General features: G+C 38.0%; 1 protein-coding gene across 6 annotated transcripts in view; it reads left to right on the top strand.

Annotated features, from left to right (window-relative positions):
- Positions 1–13913, top strand: part of LOC6044762 (protein bric-a-brac 1) — a 44709-nt gene extending 30796 nt beyond the window's left edge. For all 6 annotated transcript variants that reach the window (XM_038266769.1, XM_038266768.1, XM_038266766.1 and 3 more), the window contains exons 4-6: positions 10815–12226; positions 12300–12498; positions 12862–13913. In XM_038266769.1, coding sequence (XP_038122697.1) covers positions 10845–12226; positions 12300–12498; positions 12862–13185 — 1905 coding nt within the window. In that variant the 5' untranslated portion in view covers positions 10815–10844 and the 3' untranslated portion in view covers positions 13186–13913. The remainder of the gene's footprint in view (positions 1–10814; positions 12227–12299; positions 12499–12861) is intronic.
- Positions 13914–14504: the final 591 nt, after the last annotated feature.

The raw sequence follows: 14504 nt of genomic DNA, 5'->3' as shown, positions 1-14504 counted from the left end.
TTTAAACGTCAAAGTGCCATAATGGCGACCGTGTTCAAATGTCAAGTTTGCCATAATGGTGATTGGAGGACCCCTCGTTGCGAAGCATGATTTGAACTTTTCACATTTTATCTTCCACCAATTTTTGGGGTGTTTTTTCAAGCTATTTTTTGTTCAAACTTTTTATCCCGGTTTGACGAGCTGCTTCGGAGTTGTTATTTTTTTCGGGAAACTTTTTTTTCGAGAACTGACGTCGTCGCCGTTCCTCTCATTTCAATCTTTTATTACCTCGCGCGCGTTTCGACCTTCGCTTTTAATTTTAATTTCGTTTTTTTTCTCTACTCTCTTATTACTCTTTCCCTATCTGTCTCGCTCACTCTCTTGTTGTCTCTTCGGGACGTTTTTGAGGCGCGAGGGCGCGCGCAATTCGGACCATTTCGGCCGAAGTAAACAAAAAAAACTCCAAAACAGAACACAGTCTGTGCCTGCTGGAGAGAAAAAAATTCACGCCAGCAACAAAAACCGAACGAATTTCATGGAACCAAATTAAAACGAGTAATGGTTCTTTTTGGACCGTTTTTGTTTTGGTTGCGCGAGGGGATTTTTTTGTTCGGAACGGGGTTTTGGCCTCGGAGAACTCCACCGTGAGTGAGCGTTTTTTTGTTTTCGGCGGATTTCTTGGACGTTTTTTCCGGAGAATGACGAACGTTGATTGTTTTTTTTGGGAGTAAAAAATTATCACGAGGGGTGCTTCGATTGTGGGCGCAACTGTCACTTTGCTATAAAAAGGTCAAAACGCCACCACGATTGAAACGTAATTTTTTATGGCACATTTGACAGTTGCATCGTGGCACCCCTCGGCGCAAAACTGGATTCGCCATTTTTTTTGTGCCAAACTCTGACGCGAGTTGGTAAAGTTCGATAACTCGGCAAATAAAATTTTTCGCTTCCCGAAATTACAAAAAAAAACGTAAAACTGGTACATTTCGAGTGTGAGTCAAAAAATATCGTTGGAAATGACGGAGAGAAAAAAACACACAAAAAATCGAGTAGATAAGCGCTTTTTTTTTTGTTGTTTTTGGCTCTTGGTTCGGTTTGGTTGCTATCGAGCGACGTCGAATGAGTGGGCATCCGGTTATTTTGTTTAGACTTTGTCTTGTCAAAATTTCGAAAAGAATTAACGCACCACACAATACGTACACTTTGGATCGATTGATTAGATTGTGCGTGTTTTGGCCTCATTTTTTTCGAGTTCAATGTTGTAACTGCGTAAAAAATATTTAAATTGAAATAATATTTCATAAAACACAACCAGCAAGTTTTGAATGATATTTTTTCTTGATTTTTAATTTTTTTTTTCTTTGAATTTTTGTTCTTTTTTTCTTTTGTCGAACTTACATTAAAACAATCACCTTTATCAGATTTGATTTATTTGTTTTTGTCATTCTCTTGATTTCTAATTATTGATTTTCATTTAAATATGTTGCTCTATCTTGTAATTATTTTTTTACTTTTTACATTTTTGTTGTTTTATTTAATTTTTAATATTTTTTTATTTTCCATTTTTCGAAGAATCATTTTAAAGTTACAATTATATTTGAGATAAAATGTCTAATTTCTGAAATTTTTTTTTTTTTTTTTCATAAAATTATTTTTATTAGGTCCTTTTCGGTACTGGGACCTGGTTAGGACCGAGTCGGCTTTTGTAATTACATTTGGCTTAATAATTACAGAGGATCTTGTGTGTAAATGTTAGTGGGAGGGGAGCCGATTACCCGCGGCCTACTCGGGGTTAGTAGGGAAGGGATTGATGTTAATGACAAGGCGTGGGAAGGGAAGGGGGATTGTGTAGGGGTCTTGGTTGGCTCTGCTGGCCTTTGCGTTTTGTCCTCAGCCGCAACTCGGTGTCCAGCTGCTGGGGCGTTCTTGCTTTGCTTCCGGTGCAATCCAGAAACGACGGCTTTGTGCGAAGGCGAGTTATACTAACAGAAGGAAAACTAACTGAAGGAAAACTAACTGGAAGAAAACTAAATGGATATTTTGGAATCTGAGAGGAACTGATAGATCGGATAGAGAACATCAAGGTCAAGTTGAGATATCGCGTCTCGCATCGGGATTTCTGGTGGTCTTCCTCGGGCCCTGAGGGTATCTTTCAACTTAATTCTGTGAGCCTGGTGATCTGGACACGCCCATACGAGATGGTCGATGTCCTGATAACCCTGCCCACAGTCGCAAAGGTTCGTATCACTCATGTTGATACGGTACAGATGAGCCTTGGACGAGTAATGGTTCGACATAAGGCGGGACATCGTTCTGATGAATCCACGCGTCAAGTCCATTCCCTTGAACCAGGCTTTTCTTTGCACCTTAGGTCGTATGGAATACATCCAACGTCCTTTGGTGTCGCCGTCCCATTGTGTTTGCCAATCCAGAAGCGCACGCTGTCTCGGAAAACCGTAACATTCTTGTAGGCTAATTGGCCTTTCAAAAATGTCTCCACTCTCAGCACCCTTCTTGGCGAGCAAGTCCGCTTTCTCATTACCCGGAATCGAGCAATGAGCGCGGACCCATACCACCGTGATGCTGAAGGACTGAGCCGCCAGGTTGTTTAAAGTCTTACGTATTTCCGTGAGGAAAAACGTAGACTCCCTGGTCGGCTTCAGAGACCGGATAGCCTCAACAGAGCTAAAGCTATCGGTGAAGATGAAGTAGTGGTCAGGTGGCATGGTCTCGATGATTCGCAGTGCGCAGTAAACCGCGGCTAACTCTGCGACATAAACCGAACTCGGGTCCTTCAGCTTAAAGAACAGCTGATAAGATTCATGATAAACACCGAAGCCCGTACAGCCGTCAAGCTTGGAGCCATCGGTGAAGAATCTGTTGTTTGGAGGAACATGGTTGTATTTAGATGCGAAGATCGACGGTACAACTCCCCGCAGAAGATGGTTTGGGATACCGCGAGTATCGGCTTTCATGGACGTGTCGAAGCCAATCAGGGTGCTGCTGGTTAACGGAGGCGTGCGCTGTACCGTTGTGCTCGGGCTCCATTCCCACGATGACATAAAGTCATAATATAGAAGCATGCGCCGAGACTCAACGTGAAGGTTCAGCAACGTTTCAAAGTTGTCAATAACCAGTTTATTCCTGTAATCACACCGGATCAGGAACCGGTAAGACAGTTCGTAGTAACGAGTTCGCAGAGGCAACACTCCCGCCAAGACCTCGAGGGTCATGTTGTGAGTTGAGTGCATGCATCCCAAGACAATGCGAAGACTTCGGTACTGTATCCGCTGGAGAACCAACAAGCGTGATTTCGCAGCTGACTGGAAGCAGAAACTGCCATATTCCAGCACCGAGAGTATCGTTGTCTTGTACAGTCGAAGCAGGTCAGAAGGATGAGCACCCCACCGGTTGCCAGAGACACTGCGCAGAAAATTAGTTCTTTGCAGGCACTTTTGCTTCAGGTAGTTAATGTGCTTCCCCCATGTTCCCTTCTGATCAAAGATGGTACCCATGTACATGAAGTGGTCCGACTGCTCGATAGTCTTTCCCGAGAGAGAAAGATTGAGCTGCGGCGGTTCATGCTTCCCCGTAAAAACGACCAGTTCCGTCTTCGCCGGAGAGAATTCAATACCCTTTTCAACTGCCCAATGGGCCAAGTTGTTCAGGGTATCTTGCAAGGGTTCTAGCAGATCGACTTCCTTCTTGGCAGCGATTGAAACCACTGCGTCATCTGCGTACTGTATAAGGGTGCAGTCTCCGGTCAAGCAATCATCGATGTCGCTGACGTAGAAGTTATACATGGATGGGCTAAGGCGTGAGCCTTGTGCCAAACCCATGTAACTTATCCGGGTGATTGCCAGATCACCTTGCACAAAGTGCATGTGTTTTTCTGACAACAGGTTGATGAGGAAGTTGCACATCGTCGGATTGAGACCGCTCCGCCGCAGCTTTACTCCCAACACATCGATGGAGACTGAATCGAATGCACCCTTGATGTCTAGAAAGACAGAAGCCATTTGCTGTTTCTTACCACGGGCTATGTCGATCCCTGTGGCCAGCAAGGCTAGACAGTCGCTTGTTCCCTTGCCTCTCCGGAAGCCATACTGCGTGTCTGACAGCAAGTGCTCTCGTTCCATCCATGGTTCGAGGCGGTCGAGGATCATCTTCTCCAGCAACTTGCGTAGACACGACAGCAAGCTGATTGGACGATACGAGTTGTGGTCGGACGCTGGCTTACCGGGCTTTTGAATGGCAACCACCCGGACCTGTCGCCATTCGTGTGGAATTATGTTCTGCTCCACGAACGTGTTGAACAGTTTCAACAGACGCTGCTTGGCGACGTCCGGAAGATTTTTCAGCAAGCTGAACTTGATCTTGTCCGGACCAGGAGCAGTGTTGTTGCCCGTCAATAGTGCTATGGAGAGCTCTACCATCGAGAAGGGAGGATTAGAATCGCTCCCATCAACAACGTCGAATGATGGTTGTGTCGGCACCGAGTCCGGGCACACCTTCTTGGCGAAATCCAATATCCACTTGTCCGATTTTTCCACACTCTCGTTCGGAACGGAACCTCTACGCATGGCCCTCGCAATTTCTGAAATTTGTTACATATTTAGGATTTTCTTTTCTAGTTTGTTTCCTGAAAATTTCTGATATTTTTTTCAATCAAGAGTTTGAAGCCTGAATGACTGGAATTACTAAATTTATTTCCTATGATATGTAAAATTTTGTTTTATTTTAAACATTATTATTGACTTTCTTTTTCTTGTGTAACGATAATTTCCTCTTATTTGTATAATTTATTTTCGTATGAGTAGTTTTTTTTAGTTTTTTTTAGTTAATTCTAATATTTTTGGTCTTATTTATCTTTATAGCAACGATTTATTTTGATGTGAATACCCATCAATTGATTTATATTTCATTTGATTTTATTTTTATTTCCATTTTATTGTTAATTATATTAAAACCTTTTTTAGAAAAATTTAAAAAAAAAATTATTTTATTGCTATTTTTATTAAAATTTCATCCAATTTTATATTATTATATTTTTTTTTATTTTCGAGTCCTGTTTTTTCTATTTTTAATTAGTATTTTTGTTTTAGTTTTTTTTATTATTGCAATTTTTAGCTGATTTTTATATTTTCGTTGTTTTAAAAAAATGTGATTTGCCAAAAATTTTAGAGGTCATTTCCAGAGATTATTTTTTTTTATTAAAACTTTTATCTTTTTAAATCATTTTTATTAATTACTTTTTTTCTTGTTTAAATATAATTTTCTTTTATTTGTATAATTTGTTTTCATGCAATTTTAAGTGCGTCGTTTTATTTTACTTTTTTTTTTATAATTTCTTTAATTTTTTGTTTTTTTTTTTATCTTTAATTGAACGAACGCTTGAATTGATTAATATTTTAGTATTTTTTTTATTTAAATTTTTTCATTGTTGATTATTTTAATACTTTTTTTTTAACTAATTAAAAAAAATCTTGTTTTATTGATATTTTTTTCTGAAAATCATTCAATTTTATATTATTGTTAAAAAAATGTTCTTCAAGTCTTTTTTTTCCTTTTTCTTATTGATACTTAAATGATTTTTGTTTTAATTTTTTTATTATTGCTTTTTAAAGCTGCAATTTTTTTTATTTTTGTTGTTTTTAAAAGCTGTGATTTGCCAAAATTGAGAGATATAATTTTCACAGTTTATTTTTTTTATTAAAACTTTTTTTAAACCAAAAGTCATAAATGAAAAAAAGTAGGTCAAATGTTTCTCCCATTTTATTAATTCATGATTTCTTATTTAGAAAATTATTAATATTTTGATAATTTAAAAAAATATATTTCATAGAAAAAATAAAAACCAGGCTTAATATTTTAAATTATTTGCCGTCCTATTTCAAACAAACTAAAAAAATCTTATTTGTTTGATATGTTTATTTAAATATCATCCAATTTGATATTTTTATTTAAAAAATATGTTATTTTCTTTAAATCCTGTTTTTTCCTATTAATTATTTATAATTATAATTATTTTGCTTTAACTTTTTTATTATTGCTTTTTTAGCTCCATTTTTTTATTTTTTTTTTTTTGAAATTTTGAAAGGATGTTATTTGCCAAAATTTAGATATATAATTTCCATATTTTTTTTATTAAAATGTCGAAATTTAAAAAAGAGGGCAAAAGATTCATTAACTCTTATTAATTTATCGATCATTATTTAAAAAATAATGATTAAAAATTAAAATTACCAAAAATACCAAAAACTCAATATTTTTAATTATTTGCCATCTTTTTTCACTTTTTCCTTTTATATTCATTTTTCAGTTCTTTTGGATTTTCAGTGAAAAAAATTTATTTCGATAGATTTTTGCAATGTTCTTTATTATTATTATTCATTTTTTTTCCTATTTCTTTATAATATAGAAATAAATTTTGTTTTAATCTTTTTTTATTATTGCTTTTTTAAACTGCAATTTTTATGTTTATCTAAATATCATCCAATTTGATATCTTCATTTATAACATATGTTATTTTCTTTAAATCCTGTTTTTTCCAATTTCTAATTTTTTTTTATATATTTTTTTGCTTTGATTTTTTTATCTTTAAAGTTAATTTTTGTTGCTATTTAAGCTGCATTTTTTCAATGTCTGTAATTTTGGAAGGATGTTATTTGCCAAAATTTAGAGATATAATTTCCATAGTTTTTTTTTTATTTTTTATATTAAAATGTCATAAATTAAAAAAAAGAGGGCAAAAAATTCCTCTACTTTTATCAATTTATGACTCTTTATTAAAAAAAATTATTAAAAATTAAAATTAGCAAAAATTTATTTAAAAAAAACTTTTTATTTTTAATTATTTGTCATCTTTTTTCTCTTTTACCTATTATATTTATTTTTCAGTTCTATTTGTTTTTTTCTGAAGAAAAAACAATTATTTCGATGGATTTTTGCAATGTTCTTTAATTATGTTTAATAAATTATAATTTTCTTCATTTGGTATAAGAATCGCTTTCGTTGCAAGTTAAAACTCGAATGCTGTGATGTTTTCAAAGAAATATTCATCATTTTTGACACTTCCAATGAGCCAACGTTGAACCCTCACAAAAATCCGACTTGTCTATTTCTCGGAAAAATTGTCAAGATTCAGCTTGCGCAAAATAAAAAAAAAACCAAAGTATCGATTTTCCCGTCATAAAATTTTATTATATAAGAAAAAACACACCAACAAGCACACAACCCAAAAAGAAAAGAGGAAAAACCCCGCAAAGGGACCACTCTGGAGACAGTGAAAACAAAAAAAGAAGCAACTCAATGCTTAAAAATCCAAAAAAAAAAGAAGTAATACGACAAAAAAAATGAAAAACGAGAACCGGTCGGGAAAAATGTCATATTCCCCCTCCCTCGCCAGGTCGCCCTTTTTTGTTACTTTCCCTGCTTCCCCCTCCTTCTAACCCATCCTAGATCGGGTAGGAAAATTCAATATGAAAAAGAAAAGCAGACGACATGCAGCGAGCAGAAAAAAAACCCGAGAGGAAAAACCATAAAGTATAAACTCCCGCGTATTCCTCTGCTCTATATAATATTGAATTTCCAGGCTCCGAACATCGCAAAAAGGGTTTTCATTTTAATTTTTTTTTTAATTTTCGAAACTCACCGGAGCAACTTTTTCAGCAACCAAACGAAAAAAAAAATGGGATTGAAATAAGAAAAAAGCATCTCAGCGAGCGGGAAAAAAAATAAAAACCGTTCCATCACAATTTTTTCCCCGATTTCCCATTTTTGTGCGCGCCTAAATTTATGCAGCGGGGATTTTTTTTGTCATCTCCGATGTCGGCAGAGTGACATGTTCGGATGAAATTGAGGGCGGTGCTGGAAACTATTTTTTTGAAACTGACGCGAATTTGATGTATTTTGTAGTTAAGCATCGTCGGAAATGTTGATTTAGCGATGTCTAACAACGGCTTTTGTGATTTGGTAGAACATTTGTTAGGTTCTTAACTTCAAATACGAAGTTTGTGATATCGAAAATCTCTCAGAAAAAAGGTGTTGATTATATAAAATGGTCAGAAAAAAATATTCCAGTTTGGAACCCTACAAATGTTTAAATATGAACTCTTAACCGATTTAAATTAAATGAGGTGCGAAACATTAGCATATTATTCAAATTCTGATCCAAACACAACAATAATAATAAGACTAGCGATATTGAACAATGTATTTAAAAAAAAAAACAATTGTAAGTTCGTTAAAAACTCTTATCTTGATTAACGTCATACCAGTTGTTTTAACGACGCGTAACATCTTATTCAGTAGAACATTTGTAGGTTTCTAGACTGACAGTTTTATCAGAAGGTCAATTCTGGAAATAGCAAACCTAATGACAAGCGATTTTGACAGGAAATAACAAATAATGACTACATAGAACCTTACAAATGTTTGACGATGCAATTAATACTCAATTAAAAAGAAGGAGTTCAAATACAGTTTCAAAAAATGAGCAATTTTAAACAACTTTGTATCAATTTAATATTCCTAGCACGATTTTGTTCTGATGTCAACAGTGCGACGTTATCACAAGAAGTTTGATAGATTTTTAGCTAAATAAATGTTGCATCAGTTATTCTAGTGACGTTTAAGAATTGTTTCAAGCATAATGTTTAGTGTTCTAGTCTAGCGATGGTGAGCTTTTTATTTGCCAAAGCATTTGTAAGTTCGTTAGAAACAATTAGTGATTTTAATCATAATAAACGTCAAACCAGTTGTTTTAGCGACGCATAACATCTTATTTGGTAGAACGTTTGTAGGTTTCTAGACTGACAGTTTTATTAGAGGGTTAATTCTGGAAACAGCAATCCTAATGACAACCGATTTTGACAAGGATTTTGACAGAATGTCACTAAGTAAAAACATGGCAATATAGAACCATACAAATGTTTGACGATTCACTTTAAATTTAATAAAAAAGGGTGGTTCAAGTACGGGTTCGAAAATGTGCACATTTAAACAACTTTTTATGAATTTAATATTCCTAATACGTTTTTATTCTGATGATGATTTTAACTTAATAAATGTTGATTCAGTTAATTTAGTGACGTATAAGAATAGTTTGAAACATCATTTTTAGTGTTCTGATAAGCGAAGGTGAGCTTTTTATTTGCCAAAGCATTTGTTAGTTTGTTAGAAACAATAAGTGATAATAACCATAATTATCGTCAAACCAGTTGGCTTAGCGACGCATAACGTCTCATTCAGTAGAACATTTGTAGGTTTCTAGACTGACAGTTTCATTAGAAGGTTAATGCTGGAAATAGCAATCCTAATGACAAGCGATTTTGACAGGATATAACTAAAGAAAAAATGACTACATAGAACCATACAAATGTTTGACGATTTACTTAAAATTTTAAGAGGCCCTTTAAATACTGGTTTAAAAATGAGCAAATCAAAACAACTTTTAATCAATTTAATATTCCTAACACGTTTTTGCTTTGATGTCAACAGTGCGATGATTAGCCCAAGATGTTTAAATGATTGTTACTTAATAAATTTTGAATCAGTTGATTTAGTGACGTATAACAATTGTTTGAACCATCATTTGTAGAGTTCTAGGCTCCTATTTTGATTAGAGAAATGTTTTTGAAATCTACAACTTGCTAAAACATTTTGTCAAACTAGATGTCTTTTTTTTAAACAAAAAGATAATGTGGAACCCTACAAATGTTTTTTTTTCTGATTTGAACTTTTTTATGGACAAATAAAATTTGGTGTGATCATAAAGCAAATACTGATTAATCGATGCATTCGAAAGGGGTTTTTGATAGTTGTTGATGAGCTAAATTTTTGGGTATCTTGTCACAATTGTAACCGAAAACCTTACAAATGTTTAACTAATTTGATTTTTATCTGTATTTTGATAGATTTTTTTGTGGATCGAATTCGCATAACTAATGACTTCTCTGGAAATTCAGTCAAATTTTGAGGGGAGCCCAATAAAAATGGTTGCACTAGCGATGAACAAACCCGCATTTGTAAGGTTTCTTTTGACAGATTTTAATTTACTAGCTATATTTTACAAATGTATCATGTTGCCAATGTATCGAATCGTCTGATTGGCTTTGTCAAAATTGTCAAAATTAAAACAGTGAACATCACAAATGTTTTCAAAAAATATATTTTTTTCTTAAAACTATTTTTATCCGTTCCTTTTTGGTGGTGAGTTAGTCCAAGTCGGCTTTCGTAATTACTTTTTCAATACAAGAGGTTTAATGGTAAAAGCTAAAAAATCAGGTCAATTTTGACTTAAGCTTGATAAGAATGGATGCGCTAGCGATGAATAAAACCACATTTGTAAGGTTTTTTATGACAGATTTTAATTTCATAGCTATATCTTACAACTGCAGCATGATGCAAAGGAATCGAACCGTTTGGTTGGCTTTCACTTATCAAAAATGTTAGAGTGAACACTACAAATGTTTTCAAAATTTATTTGTTTTTTCCTAAAACTATTTTTATTCGATCCTTTTCGGTGGTGGACTAGTCCGATTCGGCTTTCATAGTTACATTTTCAATACTTGAGATCTAATGGTGAATGCTAGAAAAAATCAATTTTGACTTAACGTTGATAAGAATGGTTTGGGCTAGCGATGGATAAAACCACATTTTTAGGTTCCTTATGAGATTTTGGGATTTTCTTGCTGTATTCTACCATTGCTGCATATTATTCAAATATTGAACTGTGAATTTGTCCTTAAATCATCAAATTTTGACAGAGAACCATACAAATGTTCTACTGTTTGTTGACATTCAAATGACTAATCGACGTCCTCTCTTTCCAGGTTCCCCACTTTCAACCCGAGACACAAACCATGCTCCCGCAGCAGTACTGCCTCCGGTGGAAGTACCACCACAGCAACCTGCAGACCATGTTCTCACAGCTGCTCGATCGCGGGTGCTTCTGCGACGTGACGTTGGCCTGCGAGGGCCAAACGATCCGGGCGCACCGGGTGGTGCTGTGCGCGTGCAGCACCTACTTCGATCAGCTGCTGACGAACTGCGGCGCCACCGAGAAGGATCCGATCATCATCATGCGGGACGCCAAGTTCGAGGACATCAAGTGCTTGATCGAGTTCATGTACAAGGGGGAGATCAACGTGGAACATGGGTCGTTGGCTTCTTTGTTGAAGACGGCTGAGGAGTTGCGGATTAAGGGGTTGGCGGAGGTTTCCTGGCGGGACGATGACAACGGGAGTACGGCGGGCAGTGATGCCAGCGGGAACAATAACAACAACAACGGGAGTTTGTTGGTGAAGAACCCTGCCAGTGCTAACAATAATAATAACAACAGTATTAAGATCGTTGAGACGAAGAAGTTGATGGCTCCGCATCACGCGTCTTCGCTGGCGGCCAGGTCGTCCTCGTTGACGCCGCTGACGGTGAGCAGTTTGGAGAATCGGATCTCCGACTCGCCGAACTTGCCCCTGTTGACGCCGTTGACGGCCGGCTCGCCCAGGAATCCCGCCAACTGTGCCTCCCCGATGAACTACTTTGGTAGCAGCAACAAGAAGAAACGTGGTCGACCTCCACTGGACGAAGAGTACGACACGTTCCAGCAGCTGCCCAAGATCTCGCACGTGGAGGGAGGTGCCGGAAGTTCTACGCCGTTCACGTCCAGCTCGCAGCTGGTGGCGGTCATGATGGACGACAGCTCGAACGATCAGGTGCGGGAAGATCAGCAGCAGCAGCAGGCCTCTTCGCAGCTCCATCACCATCCCCTGCATCCGCTGAGCGCAGCCACGGCTTCGTACTTGGAACAGCAGAGCCGGACGGTGCCACCGGAAGCGATGCACGAGATGGAGTTTGACGAAGACACGCACATCCCTCGGAAGATGATTCCCAAGATGGAGCGACCCGACACCCCGCAAGACTACCTGTCCGCGGTCGGGGTCGGTTCCGGTCCCAAGTTCGAGTACGACGACCAGTCCCCGCCCAGCCCCAATGACCACAACAACTCCGTGTTCCTGACGCCCCAGGAGCAGGAAGAGTGGAAGGACGTGATCAAGATGAACGACTACCTGACCAAGGGCCGCCGGCCCCAGTTCTGGGAGGAACCCTTCACCAAGCGGGTCATGGACGGCATCAAGAACAAAACCCTCGAGATGAAGAAGGCCGCCAAGCTGCTCGGAGTGTCGTACGGAACCCTGTACGGACGGTACCGCGAAACGTACGGCTGCCTGAAGCACCCCTACCGGTAAGTTTGAAAACATTTGTAACGTTCCCACTCATGCATCGCTAACGCAACTTTTTTTTCCTCCTTCTTACAGAGGCCCCTTCATGGCCGCGTCCCGGATGAACAACATGTGGCCGGCGTCGGCGAGTGCCGCTGCCGCCTCCGCAAACGACCCCGGCGTCGCCACCACCACCGACATCCTCGGAATGCTTCAGCGCGGCATCATCAGCTTGCCGCGGGCGGCCGAACTCATGCACACGACCCCGTCCACCATCAGCAGCTACCTGGAGCAAGTAAGTACCATGGTTCGGCAGCAGCAGCAAATCCATCAGGACGCAGCCAGTCGGCTGGCAAATTCCGCCGTGACGGTCACCCCGGTCACCGCAGGTGACGATCAGCAGGACCAAGCCCTCGATATGAGCTGCCGATCGTCCCCAGATCAAACGGTGACCATTTCCATTTTAAACGCTACGCAGCCTCCGGCTGCGTCCTGGCCGCACCAACCGTGGAACTCCTCGCTCGTGGTAGACGTTGCTAAGTTGTAGATCGTAGACCCCGCGTAGTCCCCTCTAGTCCAAGTAGCTTAGCAAGCTTGCCGCGCAGCCCCCCTCTGTGGGGCAAGCTAACCCCACTAACCTCTCCCCATCTTTTCCCAGCTACAGGAAGCGGCCGCAGCCCAACCCGACCACGAACATCTGGCGGCGCTTTCGGCGGTAGCGAGCATGGCTGCGGAAGACGAACGTCAGCACCAACAACAATCGCAAATGCCACCCCAGATGTCGGCCCAGCTCGAGCAGCAGCTCCGAATCAAGCCGGAAATCAGCATATCGGCGCTGAAGAAGAGTTCGCCACCCTCGAGCTCGGCTGCGTACGCGTCGGCTGCGCCGACCAGCAGCAGTACCAGCCTGAGTAACGCGCTGAGCGCCATCGCATCAACGTCGGCTGCGGCGCAGCCGCAGCAGCTTTCGACGAATACTTAAGCCCGCTACTCGCCGCCAGGTGGAAGCACTTGCGTTTGCTACGGAGGGAACGCCTTTTTAAAGTAACGGCCATAACGCTTTCGCTCTGTTTTTTTTTGTGTAGCAAACGGAACCGCAAACTCAATGTGATTTTTGTGCATATTTTTTGCTCTAGCTTAATTGGTTCTACCTTTTTGTTGCGATTTTTTAATGAAATGCAAATTGGAGAACGGAAATTCGTGTTTCATTCAAAATGAAACGATGGCGCAACGCTCCCAACGATGGTTTATTTTTATATTTTATGAGTAGCGAAAATTTTTAACTTAAGGTTTCTCACGAAAACATTTGTTTAAAGATTGCTTGACAAATATCAGAATTTCATTTTTCAGAAAATTTTTATTTTTATAACTTTTTTTCAAATGGAGCATTTCCATTCGAGCAGTTTTTGCTTTTTTCTACAATGTATTTCTTATGGAGCGAACTGTCAAAAACTGCTCGACTGCAGGTGCTTCATTAATTTCATAATTCGAGCAGTTTTGACAGTGAAGCCCCTCCATTCAAGCAGTTTTTTGATATTTTTCTGCAATGTAATGAAAGCTACAATTCCTTATGGGAGAACTGTCATTTCTACTACTCGAATCCGTAACTCATTTGTCAAAACTGCTCGAATTTTGCAAAGTTTGTAAAATGTGTTTGATTTTATTAGCTTTTTTTATTAGATTTTATTAGCGATGAAACATTTTAGTTAACGAACGTATTATTTTTTTAATCTTCTTATTTTTTTTTAAATTTTCTTCATTCTTTTAATTTTCTTTTTATTAATTTTCTTAATTTTTTTAATTTTCTTAATTTTTTTTAATTTTCTTATTTTTTTTTTAATTTTCTTAATATTTTTTCAATTTTCTTAATTTTTTTTTAATTTTCTTTATTTTTTTAAATTCGAGCAGTTTTGACAGTGGACCACTTCGATTCTACTAGTTTTAGCTTTTTTCTTTTTAAATATTTTTATGGAAGAACTGTCATTTCAACCACTCGAATCAGAAACTTCTTTCTTTTTTTAACTTTTGGAACATTTTGTTTGCTGAAGCTGAATGCTGAAACTGAAGCCAAAAATTTACATAAAAAATATTTTTTCGTTTGTGTGTTTTCAACTTTTAATTTAAAATTCAAGCAGTCAGGATAACTTTGATATTTTTTTAGTCGATTTCTCTATGATGAACATTTATTGTAGTCTATATTAACGTTCTCAAAGATTTCCAAATTATTTTTTTTAGTTTTCACAAGTGTTGAATCATTTTTGTTGGTTTTACAACTGAGAATTAAAAAGTCTGCTTAAGAAG

Source organism: Culex quinquefasciatus, chromosome 1 (assembly GCF_015732765.1).
Source record: "Culex quinquefasciatus strain JHB chromosome 1, VPISU_Cqui_1.0_pri_paternal, whole genome shotgun sequence".
Lineage (NCBI taxonomy): Eukaryota > Metazoa > Arthropoda > Insecta > Diptera > Culicidae > Culex > Culex quinquefasciatus.
Note: the sequence above shows the minus strand (reverse complement) of the source record. Positions and strands in the feature narration are given on the sequence as shown.